We start from the raw sequence: 26,594 nt of genomic DNA on the forward strand, positions 1-26,594 counted from the left end.
AATACACATCATTGTAGGTCAGTGGGTTAAAAGGCAGTTGAGTAGCAATAGCCTGCTGAAAATCACAGGGGTTACTTTGTTTGTCGTCATGAGGCAGTGAGGGTAAGCTCAGTATCATTCATGAATGTGAGAAACAAAGAAGAAACAAAGGGATATTCGAATTTGTCATCTTATTAACGTGTACGTATGTACAATTATTTTGTTGTGTATATGAACTTTTTGACTTACTTTTTAACATCGTGCTATGGGCAGTCTATGAAAATTAAGGAAATTAGCCTGTTTTTCAATTAATATAATCGGACATAGTGAGTGTTTTGGTAGCAACTGTACAGTACTGAACATAGTAACTTGTGTTCTGTACTGTTGAAGAATATTGGCCAGAATAATTTTTTTCACCAATTTGCACTATATCATAGTTTCAATAGAAAAACTCCACTAATTTAATGTCTGTGAGCAAAAGAAACAAACACTGGTATTCTGCTCGTTTTATCTACTTTCCTATCAAACATAGGAGAAAACTTCAAAAAGTGCAATTTGGATAAACATCCAAGAATCACATCACCATGTTAGTCAAAAACTACCTTATTGAAAAACACCTCAGTCCACGTAAAAATACTAAATTCAGTGCTTATCAAGAGCATGCTGAAAAAATAGGTGGCGATTTGGAAAATGAGAAACCGCGAAACAATAACAGCGCAAACAAAGGTATTTTTCTTTTTAAATATACATTTTCATTTACTTAAACATTTAAGTGTTGACAAAACGGCAAACTACATTAAAATGAAGCTACCGAAATACCCGTGTACGGATGGACAGAGCCTCATAATGAGGCTCTAAACATCTGAGCACTTAATTTGTCCAACATTTTCGGGGTGTGATAATCATGGTGACAGTGTAGGATAAAGTGAATAAATCTCAAGTCACGAAGGCGTAGACTGGTCTGCAACCATCTAACAGCCACGGATCCTGAGGGCAAAATGAGTATCCCCAACTACTTGCGGGTTGTTGGTGGAGGTTGATGGCAGCTGCTGGGACAAAAATTGATCAAGTCCCAGTCACAGAGGCTTACAGACCAATCAACCCTGACAACTACCTGTCGCTAGGCAAAAAAATGTGTATTCCCCAGTCAGTTGGCAAAAACCACCCTGTGGTTGCTTTGGTCACTAGCATATTCCTGCAGTAATTTAACTGGAACTGACAGACTTGTCTGCAAAAAGATTTGCCTTGCAAGTAAAAAGTTGCATCATTTGAAAAGTTGTACTTATTAAATAGGCAATTAGTATTTGCAGAGAAATGTGAAAAACTACAGGCATCTGTGTCAATTCGCTAGCAACCAAAGCAATCGCTAGGAAAATTTAGTGAAGCACCTTCTTTGCAGCTGATTTCATTTCATCCACCACTTGCCAGCAGCATCCAGAAACCAGTCGGGAAATACACACTTTTCCTTCCAACCAGCTCTTGTATGATGTCTAATGCACCGCACAACTCTTGAGCAATGTGCACACATGACTACACATACTTTGTTGTAAAGTGCAAACTTTCTGAAAACGAGCACAAACTGGAGCCAGTGAACTGATTTAATTACAAAGAGGAAACCACAGTGACAAAACAAGGACAGCTACGTACAGGAAGCAACTCTGATTCATCACCACAGCTGCAACATGTCCAACAGAGTTACGACCAGGCGGCAGTGCAAAACTGCAGCTTCTTATTTATTAACTTTTATTTTTACCTTCCTGGTCACATCTGTAACAAGGCAAACATCAGCATGTTCTGGAGTGAAAACATGAATATCTGTCAGAGGTCGTCTTGCCTTCTTTTTTTGTAAGATCTATGACAGTTATAACTTAAACATGACTGACAGCGCATGCCAGAGGGGAAGGGGAGAAAAATACAAACAGGAAAAACAAACCTTACACAAATATATAAAAATATGCCATTAGATTCATATCAACACTTGAGGACCATGGGTGCACTATTTACAGAAAAAAGGCAGTATGTACCAATATTTACAACAATAAAGACTCGGTTCACAAATGGGCATGAGGAGGTTTACATACATGTTGCTGATAGTTACAGTGATGGCGGGATTTTGATTATTTTTACTTCATATTTAAGACGTTAAGAAAGGTTGTGTGTGAAGGAGTTCAGTTTCATTTTCACTGGGTTAAAATGTTCCTGCTGAAAATGTGATTATTCAATCATTTATACATGTGTGACTACTGAGGCAGTGTAAAAGTATACTGTTAAGGCGGAAGAAAACCTAAGTTTATGAAAAAGCTGTATTCAAACTTGCTGACCATGACCAAACTCTTTTCTTCAGAGGCTTGTTTCTGTCACACAAAACTAAAAGCCAGGTAGATCTCATTTAAAATTTTAAGCTATTATATCAAAGTTCAGGTTATCTCAAACCTTCGAAATTACGCATCTCAAAATTTTGACTTACAGACTCCATATCTCGAAATTTAAACTTTTGAGTAACTGTTTGTTTGTCTGTTTTTGTTTTTCTCAGTGGCAGAAACAGGCTTCCGTACTTTAAAGCTTAGGAAAATAAGTAATTACGTTAGACCCCACACCATGAAAATATAGCACAGACAGCGCACAGATGTTTTTTCACTGTTGACCAATATGGCTACTAACTCCTTTTCTGCAGGGATTTTTGACGCTCTCAAGCCAGCAAAAATACACAAAATTTTCTCTCGGGCAGTTCTTCACACAGACACACTGACATTAATCAGTTCTGTTGAACATTAAAAAAATAATAATAAATGTCTGCTACCTCAAAGTTAGCGGAAACTGAAAATTTTAAACCGTTACCTTCTATTTTTCTTGTGAGAGTTACTTAAGTGTACCATAAACCATGACACCAGGATCACATTATATGGTAAAAAGTTAAAACCATAATCATGGGAAACAGTGAAGTCGCTATGAGCTGAAAAAAACAAGAAAAAGTTAGCTAGTTAACCGCTAAGCTCGCTGCTTTATTTTTTCCATTTTTTATAAACCGACATAAATTCCAACACACTTTGTTTGGTATTAGCTTTCCTCAAAAACACTGGTAGATGTTTTTTTTAAGATAGCTTTTTCTTAATTTTTGTTCTCATAAACACACAAGATTTATATAAATCTTTTTTAGCTAATTCTCGACAAGAAACCGAATAAGTATGCATCCCAAAATGTTTAGCTAGTCGTTTAATTTTTGCTAACAGGCTACGTGAACTTTTCTTCAACAGAGGAACCAGAAAAAAAGCTCTTTTTTGAAAATGCTTTCCAACTGGATAACAGAGCACTTAAGTAGCACTTTTTTACACTTTAACAGAGGCTCGCTTTCTAGTTAGCAGCTATCACAAAGGCCAGCTAATCCTCATAGCTGTTAGCCTATCTCTCACAGTGGATCCTCATGTATGGATGTGGGAAAAGCTGAGGAGAAGTGCCCAGATGGCTGGTAAGGTGCAATGCAGTATTTGCTAGGCTTGGAGGGATCAAAGACAATCTCAGATTAACCCCAAAGCCTGGCTGGCGAGCGTGTGTGTGCGTGCAAGCTGTAGTCATGATTTTCTTCCACTGCTATAAGATGAGGCAGAGCTGACTTTTCACCGTCACTGTGCATGTGTAAGTGAAATGGCTTAACCTTTATCTCTCTGAAGGCACGTGCAGTTGCTCAGCATTTGTCCTTATCATCCTTATTACAAGCATCTGGTTCTCCGGCAGCTACTGCTACCTGTCTGTGTGATGTGGTGTGTTTGAGGTGTATCCATACATTTTAGCGCTACATGTCCTGTAAAGAAAGTGCCACAATACACACAGTGGAGCTGGAAAAGAATGTAGGCATATTCTAGAAGTTGGCACTCAATCGTATGGAAGCTTGTTTGTGACATTGACAGAGCTACGTCGAAATTTTGAGGTATTTAGTTATTATTAGGTAATACATCTCGAAATTTCAAGTTTTTTCTGAGTAAGTCGAAATTTCAAGCCACGCAACTCGAAATTTCAGGATAATAAATCAAAATTTCGACGTGCTAACTCAAAAATTTTCTTAAAGATGGCTGCGGAAACAAACTTCCATACATTACGAGGTTGAGTGGCTGTGTTTTCAGTCTGCCTAAAAGCTGCTCTGAGATGCAGCGCAAAGGGAAATAATGCAAAACAGTGCAAGAACCCAGTCTTGTGAATCGTACCGAACCATGACCGGACTGTATCCCTACACCCCTCGTGTGCAGATCTGTCTCCTGGTAATCAGTTTTGTTAACCGAGCCTCCTCGTTATTAAACTTGAAAAGAAAAGTGGAAGCTACATCTTCTATAAATTAAGTGCTGTAAAAGGCGGTGCTAAAAATCAAAACCATAAATACTGTACATAACTATCTTCATCTGCTACCACAGCCTATCGTCATCTTTAAAGATCACCTATCTCTCCTCGTGACAGAACGCTCCAAACACTGAAAATTTCACGGCAAAAGAAATCTTTTCAGATCCCTTAGTGTCAACACATTAGCACACAAAAGGCTTTGGCATAGTCGCGTTAAGAAGGAATGTCTTCAATCTACTTTTTTTTTTCCTCTACCAGTAGTGGGACACTGCTTCATCTACACTTCTGTCATCTTAAACAAAAAATCAATATGTGAAGAAGAAAAAAAGATAAATGTTGATGTGATTTTCTACAGAGAACACACGTGCTTTTCACAAATCTCTTGACTCACTGAGTGAAGGCCGTGCATGAATGTATGGGAGTATATGTGTTCAGTCTTGTTACATACCTCTACTGCCACATATTGCACATAAATGATGCTTACTCTCCCTAAACAGGAGGAAAGATGATGTTAGCAGTAACATGTATTATCGATGGCAGTGGAATTGATGTTTGTCCTTCACTTCCTTATAAGATCAGACATTTAAAACTTCGATATGCTTAAAATCTCGCTGAAAAAACAAGGGCATATTCATTATTCCAAATATCCATCAAACTACAGTCTGTGTTAATATCTTTCACTTTTGTTGATTTTTTTTATAATCATTTATAGATCACTGGGAGGCGTTTTATGTGAAGCTCAAGTTAAGATGAAGTGTTTCGTTCCAAAAAAACATAATTTCAAAGGACAAGCTCATGCTTCACCTGATTCATGCCAGAGTTTTTCATAAATGTCCGCTTTCAGCCTCGTGTGCAGAGACTCTGCAGAATCCAAGTCGACTTTTCTTGTTTGTCATTCTCATTTTGAACATATGTCCATCTGTGATAGTTCAAGTCCCCCTTCTCTGTGTCTTTCTGGCTCCTTCAGTCTAAACACCTTTTTTTTGCCGATAATACTCGGCCGATGCCACAAACCGAAAAAGCACACACAGACATGCACATCATCAGAAACATTAACACAAGAAAACTGGATTTGAAGTGATCGTACTCATTAGGAAGTCCGGGGAGTCGACAGCCACGTTACGCACATAGAGACCAGCGGACCGAGCAGAAGAACGCAACAGCAACACCGAAAAGTGAGGAGTGATGGGGTTAAAGGACGAGGAGCTTGTGCGCTGATTTCAGCCAGAGGGAGGCTGGGTCAGGTCGGTAGAACTAACAGTTCGATTGTCTCAAACCCTCCAAAGCAAAAGGTGGTTGGTACTGTCATCCCGTCCCACTGTTTCACTGCTATTAGTCAGTCTGAAGTCCTCGTAACCATCGCCACCGGAAATGACTAGATGGTTGGTTTTCGGAGGGATGTGCGCAGAAGCTCGGCGGCGTGCGGAGTCGCGCCTCTGGAGACTTCCATCAACTGTGCTGCTGTTTTGGGACTGATTGCCTAAAAGTTGAACATAAATGAATGAAGTTGGAATATTTCTGGAGCAAAATAGAAAAGATATGTACGAACCTAAAAGTCATTCTACACAAATGTTCAGTTTTGGGTCTGCAAGATGTCTTAAAATTGATCTCTTAAGATAAATTTAAGCTTATTTAAGACATTTAAACTAAATTATCACGTAACTTGTTGACTTCATGTGCTCACAAAAATGATAGCATAATGCTTTTAAAAAAATCTTTTTTATACATTTAACTAAAGAAGCATGCAATAGTCATCAAGTAAGTAATGGTCCGTAAGTAACGGTCTGCTGTTACAAATCCATAAAGAAGGTAAAACCAGTGACATGAAATTTTTATGGTTTTTACAAAATGGCATTAAACCTCAGGGGCATTAAATCACATCTACGTGATTTTTAACTCATTAAATTACAGTTTGCCATTTAATAATTCTTTTTTCCCCTCTTACAATTCCCTAACAGTAAAATATGTCATACCAGCAACTTCAACTAAAAGCTTCTTATGAAATTATGAGATAAAACAGACAAATTCTGACAAAAGAAGAGAGACAATGGACCTACTGTGAGGAATTGATTGTGATATATACACCTTATTGGATTTGAAGCACACAAAACACAGTGCTTGTCCACTTTACCTGACTGTGGGGATGAGCACTTTTGTAGTGTTTAGGTTTTTGATTGATTAATTTTAAATATATATATACATTTGATTTAAAAAGAAATGTATGGCTAAGAAAGGTGTAATTATTCAAATAATATAATATTTTAATTTAACAAAGAAATAAATTAGAGAATAACCCTTACTACATCAGTGATATGTACTAGTTAGAAATTTTTTTGATAATAAATGTCAAAAAAAGGAAGCAGCACTAACCTGTGGGGTCACTTGTATTAGGAGGGAAGTTCATGTCAAACCCTTCTGGTAGTTCGACTGACGTCAGGAACCGGACGTGGCCCGTGTGTCCGTGGGCTGAGCCCATTGGCACCAGGGGAAATTTCAGAGTCCCGGCCACAGTTCCTGAGCTCACTGCTGGGATCACCAGCGTAAGAACCACCCCTGGAACAAAACAGAAGCTCATAGTGAGCTATTTGAGCCACACATGGTGGCGATCGTGGCTCAAGAGTTGGCAGTTCGTCTTGTAATCGGAAGATTGCCAGTTTGAGCCCCGTCACCGACAGTCTCGGTCATTGTGTCCTTGGGCCTGTTGGGCCCTTGCCTTGGGCAAGATACTTCACCCATTGCCTACAGAGGGCCCGGTGGCGCCAGTGCCTCGCCTCTGTCAGTGCGCCCCAGGGCAGCTGTGGCTACACTGTAGCTTGCCATCACAAGTGTGTGAATGGGTGGATGACTGAATGTAGTGTAAAGCGCTTTGGGGTCCATAGGGACTAAGTAAAGCGCTATACAAATACAGGCCATTTACACATACAAAAAACAATGTCAAATCGCACTCTAATCTTGATTTAATAGCAAATTCAAGTTAAAAATCTGGTTAATCCATTTAAACATGTTTTCTTACCTGCGCTGGTGCCAATCCACAGCAGATCCTTACATGCTAGCAGAGCTGTGATTCTCAGACAGGCGGCCTTGTGCTGTCTGATGATCGCATCTGCACCTGAACAGGGACCAAACAAAGTCAGATTAATAACAGACAGTGGTCAGACACCGTTAAAGTTTAAAAATGACAAACACTTTCTTTCCACTAGTTTGAAAAAGGAAAATGTTATAAAAAGAACTATAATACTACAAAACAACTAAAACACATAAAAAGTCTTTCTGCATACCTGCAAGCATCTTGTGCACAGCTGGTGCCACGTCGACCTCTGTCAGGCTCTCCCAGGTCTGAGCGTGGTATAGTTTGACCTGCGCACTGCCCTGCAACGCCAGCCACACACCCTGACTGTACGCCACCATGCATGTCACGCACCGACTGCTGTCAGTGCCCACCTGGAACCAGTGCTGGGAGGAACAAAGAGAGAGACGGGGGTAAACTTTCTTCCGCGCCAGTGCTCCTGCTTGTCAGTCTCGTCAGCCTGGCCTTTTATTCCGATGTGAATCTAAAGCCTCCAGATTCTGACCTACAAAGCCGATCTTTCTCTGCTTCCCTCTCATCTAATCTTTCCACCTACCTCTTGTACTAGTGTAGATGTGTTGATGATAAGGACTCTGTTCTGTGAGCCACACCACAGCTTCCCTCCTACGGGAACCATTTTGGTGACAGGACTTGTAGGTGTACCCAGAACTAATGTTTGAGAAGACTGAGGGTCCCAGAAACTACCTGCAAATCCAGATCAACAGTAACAGAGTTTACTAAAGATCCAGGCCAGGATGGTGAAGTGAGGATGCAAGACAGAAGTGGAATGATGCTGTGATCGGGGACAAATAAAAGTGCTGCATGCCAAAAGCAACACTACAGCGTTTTCTTTTTCAGCCATTGCTTACTCCAATCACGTGCACAGTTGACCTTACCTGCTTCTCTCTGGTAAACAATCACCTCTCCATTTGCTAAGGACACAAACACTTTGTTGTCCAAATACCTGAAGTAAGAAAAAAGGAAGGATGTAAAAAGGAAAAATGAAAGGAGGTAAAGTAAAAGCAGGGTTTAGATAGTATCCAATAAGATCTAGCATTCCTGACCTTTGAAATTTGTTTTTGAATAATTCTCTATTACTTTAAAGTTAGCTAGGCAGACTCACAGTATACAGAGAATGGAAGCCGAGTGCTGCATCTTCATGCTGTTTTTACGGTTTCGGATGTTGTCTGAGGACTGGTACACGTGGATGCTAACAAAGGCAGCAACATAGGAAATTAGGTGAAAGCAGTACACCAACAAACAAACAAAGATAGCTTATTAAAATCGCTTGAGTACACAGGTCCAGTAATTCCACACACCATCCATCCTCCGTTCCCAACCACACTGAGCTCTGGTAGGCCTCTGGGTCTATACTGAGCAGATCCTCCAGACTCGCCCGGGTAAAAGATCCGCGAGACGATCGGCGCATGGCACGGCCATCCATCGGACTCTCTGCGTGGACGCGGCTTACGCCACCGACCCCCAGCATCCCTTGAGAGCCATATGAGCTCGGCACTGGGAACTCCTGCTCCTCCTCACTGCTGGTGGTCTCTGTAGCCATGTCCTTGGAGCCTGGACCCTCGTCATCTTTGGGGTGAAGATGAGATTTGAAGGAATGGTAGAGACCGTGAGGGTGTAAATAAAGTGTGTGTGACCGAAGTGTTTACTCACTGCCATAGCTGGACGATATGGTGGAGTGACTGGCCTGACTCTGTAGGGTTGAAGAGGGACTGGGGGAGTCTTCGTCATCTGTGTCGTCACTGTCAAACGGAACAAGCTCCGCCCCTGGTCCTGGATACAATCAATGCATTTTCACAAATTTCATAAAAGACCTTATGCAAGAAGAACATGAAGTGATATAATTTAGAAAGCCACTAACTCACCTGTGGGTTGCTCTGTTAATTCTGGAGTTGACTGAGAAATGGATATGAGGAGCTGCTGCTGGGTGTGACCAGCTGCCACAGAGGTAGGTGCAAGAGGAGGCTCTGATCCACGCTCCCTGGGAAGTCAAGAGCGATTAGTTAAGATAAAGTCAGGAACAGACAGTAGCTGTCGTTAGATGCACACTTGATCTTGTTTGTTTGGGTTTTTTACTGAGATTAAAGATTTTGTGGGGTCTAATATTGACTGGTATTTAAATTCTTCAACAGATTTAATGGAGCAGTATATAGGCTACTGTGCAAAAGTCCTGGGAAATAGAAGGTACTTGAAGGGATAGATGGAAACACAGCGTAGCAAGCAAAAACAGAGTTTGTACAATAAGCTTGAAAGTCAGTATTTGATAATATTTAAACTGCATTTATTCTTTAACACAGCCTGAACTCTCTCAAGTAAGGTTTTTTGTAATGTCTTTGAGTAGTCTTCAGGAATATTTCTCCAGGCATCTTGAAGGACATTCAAAGTTCTTCTTTGGATGTTGGTTGCCTTTTTGTTCTGTTCTATGTCTCTGTGCCTCAATAATGCAAAGGTCCAGGTGCTGGGGAGGCCAATCCATGACTGTGTGGATTGTGTGTACTTTCTATTCAGGTATGCTTATACTATATTGGCAATGTGTTTGGGATCACTGTCATGCAGAAAAATGAACCTGTTACCAATGAGAAGCTTTCCAGGTGGTACTGCATGGTGGATCAAATCTGACAGTACTTTTGTGTTCATAATTCACAGATAGCTGTAGACACTGAATGTTGCACGTCTCCCCTCTTGATTTGAAGTCTTAAGACCTGTTGCCACTGATTTTCAGACCAGGTCTTGTGTAATTACATGAAGAATACCTCAGCCTTTCCTCCATGTTTCCCTTTCTTAAGAATGGTTTCTTGACAGCCACCCATCCCCTGAGACTATTTCTGATGATGCTTCAGTGAACAGTAGATGGATCAACTTTTTTAATGATCATTAAAAGGTAATACTATATGGCTGACTTTTAGCCCAGTTTATATAGTTAAAAAGAAACAAAAATAACTTTCTTTTTTGTAGAAAAACAAATCAGTGAAATTGGAAAAAACTTTTCATTAGAGACCGTCATCAGATTTATTCTTTTCTAAATCAGACACAACCTGTCTATCTGTGCACTCAGTCACATCCGTGCGTGTGTGTGTGCGTGTGTGTGTGTGTGTACTGACCTTCCCTTAAGTCCTGGTACTGCAGCAATGCAGATAATCCTGGCTGAGCAGACAGCGATACACGCCTCCACTGTGGGCTCATCTTTGATGTTCAGCAGACAAACCTGCAAAGGAAACATCAGCATCAGTCTACAAAATCCAAATTATGTTGTTTTTTGTTGTGTTTGTTTCTTCCTCTTTGATTGGAGAACATGGCATAATCGCATCCAATCTCTTCTCACCTGTCCCACGTATCCGTCACTGTTACACACCCACACTTCACATCCGCTGTCTAGACAGCTGTGGCTGGGAGAGGCGCATGAAAACTGGAGACAAACAGCAAAGTAATGAGTTCTTCTGTTCTGTGGATAAAAAAAAAGGGCAGCTTCACAGAAAATGCTTCCCACTGCTCTCACCTGCATTCCACTGCGGGTCTTCATAATGGGAATGGCCTTCAGGAACTCTGGGTCCCACTGGTCCTTATTCATCGCTAAACACACGTGACACAAAAAGAATTAGCCATATTTAGATCGAAGTAAGAGCATTTTTTTTTAAAGAAAGTCAAGCAAGACATGAAATCACCCACATGCTTTAGCTCCTGAACTAGTGGAGAAAATAATACTGTATCTCACTCTAAAACTTTTTTCGACTTACCTAATTTTTTCTTGGCCTCCTCAAAGGCCTGCTCGAAGCTGGAGCGAGCGTCGGGTGTAGCAAACTCAAAAATGAAGCTTGTCTCTGCAGAAGCAGTGGTCAACTCCAGCTTCGTGGGCAGGAAGGTCATACTGAAGGCCAACGACTGTTTATCCGACAGCTCCCTGTGCACCGAGGCCATCAGATCCTTTATTACCTCGTCTAGGGGCTGAAAGAAAAGGAAAAAAGGGTAGAATTGAGTTTCAAAGTGCCACGCACACTCAGCTGTAAACACAACGCAAACGCACAAAAGTGGACGAAAGAGAGAAAAGATGAAACGCTCAATAAAGTTTTTTCTTTATGTCTGTAACAACCTGTATATAACTGAATATTTCAAAGAGGAGACTAGAAGAAGTTTCCATGTGTCCAAGAAAAGTAGATGTGCAAAGAGAGAGAACGATGGAGTTTTTTGTCACTGCATCTTTCACAGCACCTGGTGTGGGAGGCTGAGGGTCTCAGACAGTTTGCTGATCTGACCCAGCGTGCTGAGATCCTCATCTAACCGGCCAATCATCTTCTGGATACTGTCCTTATTTGTTGCCTGCGTGGAGCCTGGAAAAGGGTGAAAAATAAACAGCAAAAGCAAATTCCACATTACTTCTCCAGGTGATTTTATATAACAAAGTACCAAACAACAAAATTATTTTGGTTCTTTGTGTGTTTTTCGGTGGTAGATATGACTTATAGATCCATGTTCTACACAAACTGCAGCATAAGTCTTACTTTTCACCACCTCCACATCCTCCAGGGGAAGTTTCCACAAAAACTTGTATTTACTTGAAGTATCAATCACGCTGGCAGCAGAGTATCTGAGGAGGGATGAAGGGAAAAACAGGAAAGATGTAATTGAGAAAAAAAAAGTGAACATCTGGTGTACATATTGTTTAACACCAGGGGGCAGTATGGTTTAGAAACTGTGCTCTGATGGCCTGTGTGCATTACATACAGGCTCATGGAGCTGCGTCTTAATGAGCCAGACTTCCTCTTGAGAGTGGTGCAGATGATCAGATCACTGAAGAGGAAGAGGGAACGATCCTTCTTTCCACCCACTGTCTTCTACAGAGAGACAGGAACACAAGTACAGGGTTAGAAAAATGTAACCTTCACAAGAGGATCACACCTTATAATATAATACAGCTTTATAATATAATTCCAGGAGTGTTTCTTACCGCCTCCATGACTATTTCTTGTCTCAAGAACTTCCTCTGGGGGTTTAGAATCTGAGACAAACATACATATAAGGAAGTTATTGTTTTACTTTATTGTTTTTATTATCTATGCTGGGTGAAAGCGGCTTTAGAAAAAAACATAACGCTCAGACAACAAAGCTCAAATCAGCAGAGGTAAGCAAATGTCTCACGTGCTCGACTCCTTCTATGTGTGCCTCAATCTCCTGGATGACCCTGGCTTCCCTCTCTGCCTCCTCAGCAGAGCGTCTTCCTTTATTGATCTTCTCCGCCAGTCGTTTAATGTCCCTCTGGGCGTCCAGTAAGTACGGGTGGTCTGGGTGATCCTCTGGAGTGTGCTTGAGCAAATCCTTGAACAAACAACAGCACATTCATCTCTGTTTAAGTGGGCTTTCCATCACTAAACAGTCTGAGTTACTTTCACAGCAGGCTCATAGTTCGATTTTTAAATCACTCACCTTAACTAGCAGCTCGTATCGAGGAATCCTCTGCACCGGCTTGATCATCAGATCACCCAGAGCCTGCTTCTCCTTGTTTTCACGCATGTTTTGCTGTTAGATTAAAAGAAGGGGGGGGATGAAGACAAAGTGGATGATATAAGAACCACCAGTATCAGAGGCTCTACAGCTGGCTCAATCCTGTAATTCACATCTCTACCACAAGATGGTGAAGTGGTTCCACAGCAGCTGCTCCTGCTGTCAAACGGCCAGTGCTACCTAGCCTGACCTGCCTCCCCAATGTGATGTTTGTGTATTGTATGTATGGTCGGCAAGGTATCATCTATATGAATTGCCCCTTAGGTATAAATAAAGTCTCTCTGACTCTGCCTGCAATGAAGCTGGATGATGGTTATAAAACAGAAAAAAAATGAGAACACTGAAAGCAACACATAACTTAAAGCTTAAAGCTACATTTTTGTCACTAACAAAAAGCTGGTAGTGGACAAACTTGCATCGTTACTATGTATAAAAGAAGTTTTTTCAATCCAACACTCACCTCCAGAAACTTGTGAAACGCTGGCTTGGCCTCCTTGGCAATCCTCACAGCATCTTTAGCATTGAGGAAGTTGTCAATGTATGCAGAGTACATGTTAGCTAGTGCTTCTTTGGAGAACTAGAGAGAGAAGAAAAAGAGGACATTTCAGTTAGTTTGTGCACTGAGTCTGAGGGCTTACTTGTGGTTCCTAGAGTATTTAAAAGTGGAATAAGAGGCAAGCCTTCAGCTTTCAGCTCCTAGTTTGGATTCAGGAGACAGACAGTTAAAAATGTCTTTTTTAATAAAGCTTATAGTTAGGGCTGGATCAGGTGACCCTGAATCTTGCAATAGGTCTAAGCTGCTGGGGGCTTCCCACAATGCACTGAGCCCTGCTGGTTCAATAAAGGTTCATATAATTGCTGGGGTTTTATCTCTATTATTGAAGGGTCTTCTTCTTACAATATAAAGCAGCTTGAGGCGACTGTTGTGGTGATTGTTGTGAAACACAGACACCACAGTCTTGTTCAATTTCTTGCAAAGAGCAAAACATAAAATTCCAGTATAAACCAGCTACACTTAAGAGGTTTAAATAATCAGGGAAGACAACAACAGAACAAACGGCATATAAGATCAAACTATTTTACTATTTTAATTCCTAAGCCACACAAAGAAGCTTTCACGTTAGTGGATTTCCACTTGATTTAACTGGCACTAAAAAAAAGGAATAAAAGAAGAAGAAATCTGAGGATGCAGTCCTCTCTGTCTCACAACAGAAACGCACAGATTGAGATGAATCACCCTGACCTGCTTTCTTTTCACAAATAAAAGGGTAGAAGACACAGCAGTCGGCGACACGAGCAGAGAGAGAACCACAATGTGGTGCTGTATTTAGCGTCACTGAGTCATCATCTTTCTGCCCTTTGATGAAATGGACTGACTTCCGGTTTCCCTATCCTTATCATCCGCCTCTCAGTAACAAAATTCTGACAAATAAAATCTGAGCAGGATGAGCAAGATTAGTTACACGGGGAGAAACAAATGGAAGAAAGATTAAGAATAAAATCTGGTGAAACTTAGTTTCCTTACCCTGTAAATACACTGAATGTGTTAACCTTCGAACATTAGACCACCCCCAAAAACCCCAACTGATATTTGCACCCATAATGATGTAATGACGATTAAACTATTCAGTAAAACCTTTGGCTGAATGTGTATATATTATATTCTAAAAACAAAAAGTAAAAAATACAGTTATGAAAACATGAATCTACTTTTTATGAAACTGTCGTGTCAGTGTTGTGCCTGATAAGATCATTGTTTACTATTATTGTAGTATTTATTTCCTGCGCGTCTCCGCTGTTTGTTTGCGATTAGCATGGGATCACTGTAACGTCCAGGATTTTATGGACTGACAAAATGAACTTCGAACCCCTGCTGAGTTTGTCTGTCATAACAAATGCTCCCAGATGGCTGCGTAACAGACAGCAGTAAGGCCTGCACTTCATTGCAGGACTTACTGCATTAGAGTCTAATGTGTTTTGTTTAATAAATCCTATTCATCTTAACTTATCGTTATCAAACAAAACACTTCATGTAAGACTCTTTTTCTAAAATCTATGAAACATATAAACAACTTGGACAAACAAAGAGACAGAAAATTTCATGCCCCGTGTGAGGCTCGAACTCACGACCTTCAGATTATGAGACTGACGCGCTGCCTACTGCGCCAACGAGGCCTGTAGCGGTAGTGACCGCTGCCGCTTTAAGAGCGGGAGAGAGGGCGGGAAAGGGTGGGGGAGGGGTCCTCATTCTGAGCGTTGCAACAGCTTTAGCTACAAAGGCACACAGTTATTTTCAGTGTTATCTTTTTATTGCATTTCTTACACCGTCATTTTAAGGAACATCTACTCCAAACAGACAGGAAAAATTTATTAATGAGTTTATTTAATTTTGTGATTCATTTCTCAATCTGCTTTACTACTAAACATGCAGTTTGTTGTTAGGGGTTTTGATTATGGTCTGCAGTGACCTACTGAGGGAACAAATGCTGGCATTTGAGTACCTTCGGTGATGAATTTGTTTAGTGAAAATCTCTTAGCCTGGAATTAAAATCCTCTATCTTTATTCTTAGGAAACTCAAATCTGACATTTAGCCCAGCACTGAAGCTCTGGAGCACTTTTTTTTTTTTCTTTGGGAGCCACACTTGGGTCATGGGAAGTTTTAAATGGGTCAACATGCGGTCACTGGAAAAACAAAATATGAAACTAGTGTTGCCAACTATAGACCATCTTTCAATAAAAACAGTTTCCCCTCATTCGAAGTTTGTTTATTCATTCAGGCTCACGTCTACAGGAAAGTAAATGTCGTATGAGTCATGTCTGCACAGATGCTTCATTTCTGCCCCTACTTTTGCAAATAATAGCGTCCACAGAAACACCGTACACGCTATCTTTTTCATCAACATAAAGGTTTCACTTTACAGATGAAGAGGTGTAACTTTCAGTGGTTTCTTTGTTTTTTTTAAGTTGTGGACCAATTCTAACTAATTCAAAATTCAATGGGATAGTGTTATGGTTTAAACTGTAGGATGTTCCATGTCTTTCTCATGTACAACAGCTTTATTGGAACACATGAAGGGATTTCTTGCTTACAGTCAAGATAAAATTTCTGAATATGCTAAAATAGGACAATCTTTCTATACAAAGGCAGTATTGGTACCAGGACTAAAACAGTAGAAGTCGACTAAAAAGTACTTGCCAATGGTAAATTGGGAAGCTTTTAAGTTTTCGTTAATGGGCATGTCCATGGCAGAATGATCATTCATCACAGGCTGTGAAATTGTTAGAGCTCAAATGTACATTGTTCAGTCTGTCTCAACATGTCACATGTTTGAGATCAATCTGAGTCTGGAGACAGCTAATGTGTCAGCATTTAGTCATGCTCACAGCACCACCTAGTGGCTACAGGACATCTCCACTAAGCAATAAACATCATCCCACGCACATGAAATTTTCACTGTGGGTTCCACACATGATACACCATGCACCATGACATATAATAAGTGGGTCTTCTCCAACATGTTCATTAATTAATGGCAGTTTCCTAGATAAAAATTACAGTCTTAAAGCTGTTCGTGTTCATTGACGCCATTGTAGATTGCTAACTTGGGGTAGGCGGAGCTCCTCCAACTTCCTAAACGGGAAATCCAAGTTGTGGGGGTGTTCGAGATTCAAATGCCAACCGAGAACTCCGAAAATTTGACTTTTGACTTATTCTGGAATACAGCATAAGTGGAGACCTCTAATGCCACCTAGTGTGCACAGGAATAGGGATGGGTATCGTTTAGGTTTTATCCGATACCAGTACCAAACCGGTACTTTTGAAACGGTGCCGGTGCTTAAATGGTGCCCGAACCGGTGCTTCAAGAATGGAGAACACAAAATTGGTCCAAAAACCTCTCATGTTCAGCTGTTTTTTTTTGTAAAAAGATAACAATGTTAGCCTTTTCTGCGGCTATAGGGGATTTATGGTATCACTCTTGTGTGGGAGCAGTGCTTAATCAATGGAAAAAACACAAACTTTGTCCAAAAACCTCTCATGTTTAGCTGTTTCCCTCTTTTTCTTTGGTCATTTTAGCCTTTTTGACCAGGGTGAAGGGAGTATCAGCCATCAAACAAGAAGACAGCGGCATGTAACTACGACGGTGTATGCTAGTTCACCTTACATGCATTAATTTAATAACATGGTTAGCTTACACACGAACAACATTAAGCTACTCACGCAGAGAAGAACGGCTGTTGCTGCCATCATCATCCGTCATCATTTCTGCTACACTGGCAGGGCTAGAGGCCGTGTCCGATAAGTACCTACCTGGGCCCGCCTACTATCCTCAGAAAGGTAAAATGATTGGCTAGAATCCAAAGTGTATGACATCTCAGGGGAAAAAAAGCACCGAAATAAAGCACCGAAATAAAGCACCGAAATGTGTGCTGCTTTTTGGTCTGGTTACTACCATTTATGTCAGAACCTACCGGTACCCATCCCTACACGGGAAGTGACAAGTAACAAGTAACAATTAGAGTAAAGGTAGCACACCGAAATGACTGCAGGAAACACCTAATCTGCAGGACAACCCTGGGTGATGGCACACCTCAACGTGCACCAAGGTGTGAGGGCCATTTCCACACTGCTTGCAGTTTAAGCTAAAACTTTAAACTGAAGAAGCGACCTCATCTGAGGCTCATGCCACAAAACAAAATTGTGATGAAAGATTTGGGTGGGGCACAGTGAAGTGTTCTGATGGTCCAACACTTTCTTAAGACCCATGTGTGTGTTGATGATGGCCCAAATATCTTATGTTCTCATCTGTTAAGAAGCTGCATGTGTGCTCTTTGACTTATTGCCATATCTGCTTACCGACTGGATAAGAAGGTGTCCAACGGTCTGCCTGTCGTGCCACTGGCTCACGCAGCCGGAGACCTGCTCCAGGAACTGTTCGTGGTGCTCCAGGATCTCTGGGATTTGGTAGAACATCTCGTCCACCAGCAGGGGGTCCACTATAGAGCCGCTGTCTGGCTGTTTGAGAGGACGCATGTAGCCCTGAGGAGAGAATCACCAGCTGATGAGCAAGCAGATCATATAAATATGTTTGACATAAACTAATAAGGTGTTTGTCTTTTTAAGAAAGTATTGCAATCGATTTTAGACTTTTTCATTGCACCAGTTACTTTATCAGCCAAAAACAATGAAGAGGAGACAACGCAAAGGAGGCCAGTTTAACTCATCAAATCCATTTAGGAGAGCTTATATCAAGCTTGCCTCTCAAAACCAGTGAACAATAAATCCAGTGGTAATCCCTCAGTTTATGTCTGTTAGTGTTACTGGCACAGTAACAATAGTAAGTGTGTTTTCTCAAACTGATGTCACGTTCTATATCAACCTGCCACTGCTTTCACACGTGATCAGTGGACTAATTAAAAATTTAAACAGTTGCCTAAGCATGACATAAATCTTTCCTCTCACCTCAGCGGGTAAATGTATGAACCCATTAAATCTCGGGTGAGCGATCTTATAAAATTGGCAGAGGCCTGCACTCTCCCAGCACCCTTCTATTTTTAATAACAAGTGTATAAAACTTCCAAGAAAGACAACATCTATCGAGTGCCTGTTTTGATATGTAAAGTCTTAATTATAAACAGGCAAAAGTTTGCTGTGACAGAATTTACCCTTGTAAACCTGTTAGTTGAACCCTGCCAGAGTATAAACACCAAGACCGGTGTTTCCCAGAAGCCCCACGTATAAAAAAACGACTGCAGTCTTACTGCTTGTAATAATTTTGTTATTAAAATCAACTTCTTATTACTGTGTTCCACTTTTAGTCTGCATATATGTTTATCAAAATGCAGTGGATACCATAAATACGACCGGGGACAAGTGCATGTCTGCTGTCCGGGACCCTTTTTAAATGAGGCAAATGTAAATGCTATCAATATCAAAACAGGCTCTCTATCCAAGCAGGCTGTTTCATCATAGTCTGCAATTTTGTCAGGTGTGCAGTAGATTTAGAGCAAAAACTGTTCATGTCAGGGGTGTCAAACATAAGGCCTGGGGGCCGGAATCAGCCCGGCAAGGACAACGATCCATCCCACTAGATGGCCTTGTGAAAGTGTGAAGTATGACATAAATTTTGGACCTTTAATTGCATTTTCACACATTTTTCAGCTGATAAAGATCTCCACCCCATGGCCATTCGTGTCACACCAGCGTAACTGAGTAAAAGATAATTAAATGATAGAAAACTTTCTGTTTTTTTACTATGTACTATAGAAATGTCTTCTTTTGCACCATCTGTACACAGTAAAATAAAGAAATACACAAATAAATAAACGAAATAGGACATTATCTTTGAATTAACAAACAAAAGTTCACTTTATAATTGCAGGACAGTCTGTCCAACAAGCCACTAGAACATTTTCTGTAATTTTACACATTTATTTCTTACAATTTAAGCCCTAAGATTCACGCTAAAAGAGTTCTTTCATTTTTTACAAAATATGTGTTTACAAGAATTTTGCAGCTGTATGCTTAAAGCTGCTGAAATCTTCATGCACTCTAAAAGCGGTCTCTTTACTGCAAAAACAGCCACTGCTCAAAACAGCTGGCGTCTGGCAATTCATTCCTCACATCACGCCACCTGCATTATCTGATGAATGAAAGCTGCATTCGCATTCACAAATAAGCAAAAACACCAAGAGAAAGACAAAAGATAAACGCGTTAATAAACAAAAGTCAAACCTGCACATGTCTACACAGTATGCCTGGTTACAGCATACCCCTGATATCTCAATCTTGGATCGAGGCTGATATGAGCAGACATTTCATGAACACTGTGGCCAGTACGGGGTAAACGCAGAATAAACACAGTCGACACAGACGGCACATTAACAAAATGATTAAACCGGGTTTTGCCATCACATGTTGTCTTCACTTTGTCCTTTGTCCTTATTCTGTGTAGATCACACAGTTTTGCTTTCGACAAGCTCGACTCAGACGCACTCAAACTCAGAGACGCTCACACTGTGATCGCATTAATTGAGTTTCCAAATTTCAAAGCTTAACTCTTAAATGAACTCGGACAGATTCAACCCTATTGCTCCCAAATTTGCAAAGTTCGCTAAGCTGTGAATGCTGCACTGACGAACTGCATGACACATTTCACTTTTTATTCAATCTCCTGGTTTAAACATCTGTACAAAAGAAAGCTGGTCGACTTCCTTTATCCATTTTTCTTGGAAATGTGTTACATAACAAATCAGTAACTATCTGGAATTGCGAACGTTATGTCACAGGAAAGCACCTCAGTTTCGACGAACTCTTTCCTCTCTGTATTTAGATAGTCTCAGGTACAGTATGGCAGCAGTGAAGTGGGAAGACAGACATGCACATTGATGGAAAAACTCCAGAATCAACTTGAATGAACTGTGTGGCAACATTTGTCTTTGTGACATGGCCCAGTTACACCATTAGCCACCATTACACCATTACTATATCCATGTTAATTTAATTTCTCCTTTGTGTGTCCAACATGTCCATTTCAAACCTGTGTTTTTGTATATTTTGCTTTAAATAAGGCCTAAAATCTTTAAGCCAGATAAAAACCCAAATATTATTTAATCACATACAGTGGGGCAAAAAAGTATTTAGTCAGCCACCGATTGTGCAAGTTCCCCCACCTAAAATGATGACAGAGGTCAGTAATTTGCACCAGAGGTACACTTCAACTGTGAGAGACAGAATGTGAAAAAAAAATCCATGAATCCACATGGTAGGATTTGTAAAGGATTTATTCGTAAATCAGGGTGGAAAATAAGTATTTGGTCAATAACAAAAATACAACTCAATACTTTGTAACATAACCTTTGTTGGCAATAACAGAGGTCAAACGTTTACTATAGGTCTTTACCAGGTTTGCACACACAGTAGCTGGTATTTTGGCCCATTCCTCCATGCAGATCTTCTCGAGAGCAGTGATGTTTTGGGGCTGTCGCCGAGCAACACGGACTTTCAACTCCCGCCACAGATTTTCTATGGGGTTGAGGTCTGGAGACTGGCTAGGCCACTCCAGGACTTTCAAATGCTTCTTACGGAGCCACTCCTTTGTTGCCCAGGCGGTGTGTTTTGGATCATTGTCATGTTGGAAGACCCAGCCTCGTTTCATCTTCAAAGTTCTCACTGATGGAAGGAGGTTTTGGCTCAAAATCTCACGATACATGGCCCCATTCATTCTGTCCTTAACACGGATCAGTCGTCCTGTCCCCTTGGCAGAAAAACAGCCCCATAGCATGATGTTTCCACCCCCATGCTTCACAGTAGGTATGGTGTTCTTGGGATGCAACTCAGTATTCTTCTTCCTCCAAACACGACGAGTTGAGTTTATACCACAAAGTTCTACTTTGGTTTCATCTGACCACATGACATTCTCCCAATCCTCTGCTGTATCATCCATGTGCTCTCTGGCAAACTTCAGACGGGCCTGGACATGCACTGGCTTCAGCAGCGGAACACGTCTGGCACTGCGGGATTTGATTCCCTGCCGTTGTAGTGTGTTACTGATGGTGACCTTTGTTACTTTGGTCCCAGCTCTCTGCAGGTCATTCACCAGCTCCCCCCGTGTGGTTCTGGGATCTTTGCTCACCGTTCTCATGATGATTTTGACCCCACGGGATGAGATCTTGCGTGGAGCCCCAGATCGAGGGAGATTATCAGTGGTCTTGTATGTCTTCCATTTTCTGATGATCGCTCCCACAGTTGATTTTTTCACACCAAGCTGCTTGCCTATTGTAGATTCACTCTTCCCAGTCTGGTGCAGGTCTACAATAATTTTCCTGGTGTCCTTCGAAAGCTCTTTGGTCTTGGCCATGGCGGAGTTTGGAGTCTGACTGTTTGAGGCTGTGGACAGGTGTCTTTTATACAGATGATGAGTTCAAACAGGTGCCATTCATACAGGTAACGAGTGGGGGACAGAAAAGCTTCTTACAGAAGACGTTACAGGTCTGTGAGAGCCAGAGATTTTCCTTGTTTGAGGTGACCAAATACTTATTTTCCACCCTAATTTACAAATAAATTCTTTACAAATCCTACCATGTGGATTCATGGATTTTTTTTTCACATTCTGTCTCTCACAGTTGAAGTGTACCTCTGGTGCAAATTACTGACCTCTGTCATCATTTTAAGTGGGGGAACTTGCACAATCGGTGGCTGACTAAATACTTTTTTGCCCCACTGTAGGTAACACATGCATATACTGTACAACTGTACTGCAGAGAATAAATCTGTTTTGGGTCTTTTTGGGCTAAATGTGAATCGGGGTAAAACAGACCTGTTCTATAGTGTGTGTCATTGTATGTGCAGCTCAGCTGCTTTTGAGGCAGACAATCACCAAGAACAAGTCAGAAACAAGACAGACAGGCCAGTCCAAAAAAAAGACCAAAAAAGTGTCTTTGAAAATCTTGTTGATGTCAGAAGACATCGGCCAGACTGTTTCAAGATGACAAGAAGGACACAGTAACTCAAATAACCACTGGTTACAACCAAGATATGGAGAAAAACACCTCTGAATCTGCAGATGGGCGGCAGCAGCAGAAGACCACACTGGATGCCGCTTCTGTCAGCTGAGAACAGGAATGCACTCAATGGTAGGGTTAGAAATTGGTATAAACAACATGAAGGGATGCCTACGTCCTACCTTGTAAAGGTTCAGGCTGGTGCTGATGGTGTAATGGTGTGGTGGATATTTTCCAGCCACACTTTGGTGCCCTGAGCATCATTAAAAAGCAACAGCCTACATGAGTATTGCTACTGACCATGCAACCAGGAAAATGAGCATAATGGCCCTCTCTTAAAAGACTAGGTGTAAACTGTTTAGACTGTTAAAACCACTGTTATTAGTTCAGCTTTACTAAACACAAAGTACTCTCTGATTTAAAATCATCTTAGTTATATGGCAAAAGCTTGTATTATTCACAGAGCACTTCACCAAAAGTCCCTCAACAGAAACCCAAAAGAGTCCGATTTCAACTTAAGAGCCGTCTCACCCGAACTAAATCTGACACCCTCCGTCAAGGATCTGCACTTATACACCAGTCACCGTGGTAACATTTACTTTCCCTGTGTCGTCATGGGAACACGGCCTGGGTTTATTCACTTTGTGGCCACACATATGCACAGAAACACACACACAGTCAAAGTCAGCGTGTGCGCATGTGAGCGAACATTTTGTAAAAATGCAGACGCATGCTTACTGTTCACCCACACACAGCGACAGGTTACACAACAGGGTGATCACAGGGTGCCAGAGTGAGTGTGTGCATGTTTGGGAACGTGTTAACCAGACAGAGGGATGCGGCTAAGATTTGGGGTAAAGGTTAGTCAGCTATTAGAGCACAGACAGGTATAGGATACAGAAGTGTGGGTGTGTGTGGCAGATAATGCTGATGACAGTGGGATGTGACGGGGTTAACAGATTAGCCTGACAGGATGAATGAGAATAAGTGGATTACATAACATCCACAGTTATTCAGTATTCATGTCCTCAGCAATCTGTAGTTTTTAGTTATTCTGCGTGTCTGCCTGCGAATACGACTCACTTATAACAAGAGATACGTAAGAGAGCATGTGAAGTTATGTGTGTGTGTGAGTGTGTGTTACATTACCTGAATAAGAGTACGCAGTGACTCCACATATGACTGCTCTGTGTCTAAGAGGGTCATCATGACATGCTTCCTCATATCCTGTGAAGACAGAAGAATAAGAAAGAAATATAAGGTCACTTAATGTTTGTAGGGTCATCTAGTTCATATCTAATGCTCCTTTATGTCATGAACAAACCACATAATATACAAACAGAAGCACATGCAATGCTGTAAAAATATCGCAGTGGTGTTTTATGCTCACCTGCCCATGCGATTGCAGATGGAAAATAGCTATTAGCTAAATCTAATACAATATAATGCATTCTCCTCATTTTTTTTCTCCTTTTAAGTAAGTAAAAATAAACTAGAATTCAAAAGGTCAAGTAAAAAGTGTGTACCAGGTACAGCAAATACAACTGAATCTTGCTATGGAGGATCAGAAAGCACTGTGAGCTTTTAAAGGCAGTGTAAAGCCTAAAAACACTAAATACGTTCAGTTTCACATGATTTCTTTTTACTTGGAAATTCTACACAGGATACAAAATTTGATATGGGGTAATTCTGAGCAGAGTGTATGTTTACTCTTCAGAAAGTTAAGGCTTAAATTTTTAATCAGTGAATACAGAGGTGGAAAATGACAAAGAACGTCAAATGCAAAAACAACACGAACACTGCCGGGCCAAAAAAAAAAACAAGAACTCCACCTAGATTTAACTAAGCTTATCATAGAGTGATTCATATGTTTAGTCTGGCAACAAGTTATTCAACCTCACCTGATGCAGTGAGATGCTTCTCAAGCTGGAAAACATGCCCTGCAGTGGTGGAATAATGTTCCTCAGTTTCAGACTGCTCAACAAGTTTGCCGAAACTGCTAAAACTAGGCTGAAGACCCTCCAACGCATTATTAAAACCTGGACAGATAGTCGTGAGCCTTGTTCAAGGAAGAAATGTAGTCAGAAAAAGAAAATCCTGATCCTTTCACCAATTGGTGAAATTAAATCCCTGGAAAAGCTGTTCAGCCTTAAGAGAACCACTTATCAGTGAGGATAATTGGGGGGAAACAAGCCTTCAATTCGCTAGGAAGAAGAAAGGTTGGACTTTGGATCAGTGGAAAAAGGTCATGAGGTCTGATTAGTTCAGATTTTCCCTTTTCCAGAGGGATAGGCTCATCCAGGTTAGTAAAGACGAAAGCAGAACAACACGGGCACAAAGAAAGCAAGTGAGCTCCGTTTTGTCAAGCAAAGAAACAGCACTTTAATAGGAAATGAAAATTTTATGTTGTTGACATTTAAAGCAGGAAACTCCCAGCAGTCTGTAAAGTAAAAGATCCCAAGACAGCGGGGTGGATTATGACCAAACAAGAGAAACATCACTCAGCCTGTAAGTCATATGGTAATAAATATCATCATTTTTCAGTGCTGATGTGCGCCATCGTCAAAAATATCCACAAACAAAAACAACCAGCGGTTCTTTTTGTGTTTCGATAATGGACCTTTTGTCTTTCTGGCATTTTAAATCTACATTTCCTTTCTCTGCACGCCTTCTCTCCAACACCGCCGACGCAACACTTAAACTGAAATCACAATCACTGTTGTTGTCCTAGGTTTATCTGATTTCACTTATCTGTTCTTCTCAAGAAGTAAATAGAAAACTCAGTGGCAGGAGCTCTATATTTTTTAAGCTTTTCCATTGAAATATTATATCTCCATGGTCAGGCGTCACCGGGGCTAGGAAGTCCACACAAGCACGGCTCGTTCATGCTATAATGACTCATGCTAAAAAGTAGTTAATGTGACACCGAAATCAGTGATTCCAATCACGGAGTATGTGCTTTATCCAGGGTCTCGAAAGACACTCCCAAAATATTCTGGTAACCAACATGGCTTATAAATATCATACAGAGCCACAGGCATACCCCTATGGTGCATATATAACCACAATGGCTCTTTCCCCCTCTTTCTCTCTCTCTTTCACACACACACACACACACACACACACACACACACACACACACACACACACACACACACACACACACACACACACACACACACACACACACACAGGCCACAAAAAATAGACAGAGGAGGCTTTTCCCCCCTCTTCCCCTGCTCCGCTCTGCCAGCAGCGCTGTGTCCTATAAATAACCGTAACAATAACTTCCCAGAAAGGTTATGTTTAGCGTTTGGCATCTAAGGAGACCCCAGGGGCGCTGTGGGGCACCGCTGGAGAGTGAAAGGTGGCGTGTGGATGGATGGAGGAATGTGTATAGAAGTGTGTGTGTGTGTGTGTGTGTGTGTGTGTGTGTGTGTGTGTGTGTGTGTGTGTGTGTGTGAAGAACAGAGTGATCGTAAGTGAAAGATTTGCCCTCTTAAATAAGGAAACAGCAGTGAAAGTTAGCCGCCAGTGACACTTCTCTGTAAATCAGCTCAACTGCTCCTTCTCTCCAAATCTACTCACCCCTGACAAACACACACAAACACAATAGAGTTGGGGAGCATAGATACAGGATTAAACAAAGCTAAAGAGGGACGCAAACAACAACATAGTAATCATCCATTTATAGTCCTTAATTGCCCCCTAAGTAGCTGTGGTTTGGTCCCCTGTTATGGTCCACAGAAGCAACACACACACTGATGAATATGTTAAAATGTTGATGGATCGACTGAAGGCCGAATGTGTCTCTCAGGGTCCGCGTCAGGTCTTTGCTGGAAACTGGTTTCTCCCCCCACCCAGCAACTTCAGCTGCAGCTCCTCCACACAAGAGCACAGCTGTCCCTGCATGACTGTCTCACACAAATGAAACCTCATTTACAGTAATCAACTTAACAAATGCGGATCCTTTCTTTCTTTCTCACGGAAGCTTCATGGAAACGGCTTCTTCATGAGACTGGCTGTTTTCACTCCGGTTAATATACGCATTTCCTCACACTCAGGTGCAATGGCGCTGAATTAACTGCACTCTTACAACAGCTGTCGAGTGAACAACGCTGCTGACCACTTGACCCCGACGAGAAATAGATGGGGAAACAATGAGCGTTTGTGCGCGACAGTCAAGTTAAATATGAAGGGAGC

General features: G+C 41.3%; 1 protein-coding gene across 1 annotated transcript in view; it reads right to left on the bottom strand.

Moving 5' to 3' along the window:
- Window positions 1-1,559: 1,559 nt before the first annotated feature.
- Window positions 1,560-26,594, bottom strand: part of arhgef17 (Rho guanine nucleotide exchange factor (GEF) 17) — a 66,056-nt gene continuing 41,021 nt past the window's right edge. Inside the window, exons 3-25 of the mRNA XM_080888810.1 lie at window positions 23,541-23,618; window positions 17,746-17,928; window positions 13,350-13,466; window positions 12,812-12,904; window positions 12,527-12,703; window positions 12,336-12,386; window positions 12,113-12,222; window positions 11,890-11,975; window positions 11,600-11,718; window positions 11,128-11,335; window positions 10,890-10,963; window positions 10,716-10,799; window positions 10,495-10,598; window positions 9,259-9,374; window positions 9,047-9,166; window positions 8,695-8,962; window positions 8,499-8,585; window positions 8,272-8,339; window positions 7,932-8,080; window positions 7,587-7,761; window positions 7,322-7,417; window positions 6,679-6,861; window positions 1,560-5,788 (exon numbers count right to left, since the gene is read on the bottom strand). Coding sequence (XP_080744936.1) covers window positions 5,580-5,788; window positions 6,679-6,861; window positions 7,322-7,417; window positions 7,587-7,761; window positions 7,932-8,080; window positions 8,272-8,339; window positions 8,499-8,585; window positions 8,695-8,962; window positions 9,047-9,166; window positions 9,259-9,374; window positions 10,495-10,598; window positions 10,716-10,799; window positions 10,890-10,963; window positions 11,128-11,335; window positions 11,600-11,718; window positions 11,890-11,975; window positions 12,113-12,222; window positions 12,336-12,386; window positions 12,527-12,703; window positions 12,812-12,904; window positions 13,350-13,466; window positions 17,746-17,928; window positions 23,541-23,618 — 2,955 coding nt within the window. The 3' untranslated portion in view covers window positions 1,560-5,579. The remainder of the gene's footprint in view (window positions 5,789-6,678; window positions 6,862-7,321; window positions 7,418-7,586; window positions 7,762-7,931; window positions 8,081-8,271; window positions 8,340-8,498; window positions 8,586-8,694; window positions 8,963-9,046; window positions 9,167-9,258; window positions 9,375-10,494; window positions 10,599-10,715; window positions 10,800-10,889; window positions 10,964-11,127; window positions 11,336-11,599; window positions 11,719-11,889; window positions 11,976-12,112; window positions 12,223-12,335; window positions 12,387-12,526; window positions 12,704-12,811; window positions 12,905-13,349; window positions 13,467-17,745; window positions 17,929-23,540; window positions 23,619-26,594) is intronic.

Source organism: Rhamphochromis sp. 'chilingali' (assembly GCF_963969265.1).
Source record: "Rhamphochromis sp. 'chilingali' genome assembly, chromosome: 8".
Classification (NCBI taxonomy): domain Eukaryota; kingdom Metazoa; phylum Chordata; class Actinopteri; order Cichliformes; family Cichlidae; genus Rhamphochromis; species Rhamphochromis sp. 'chilingali'.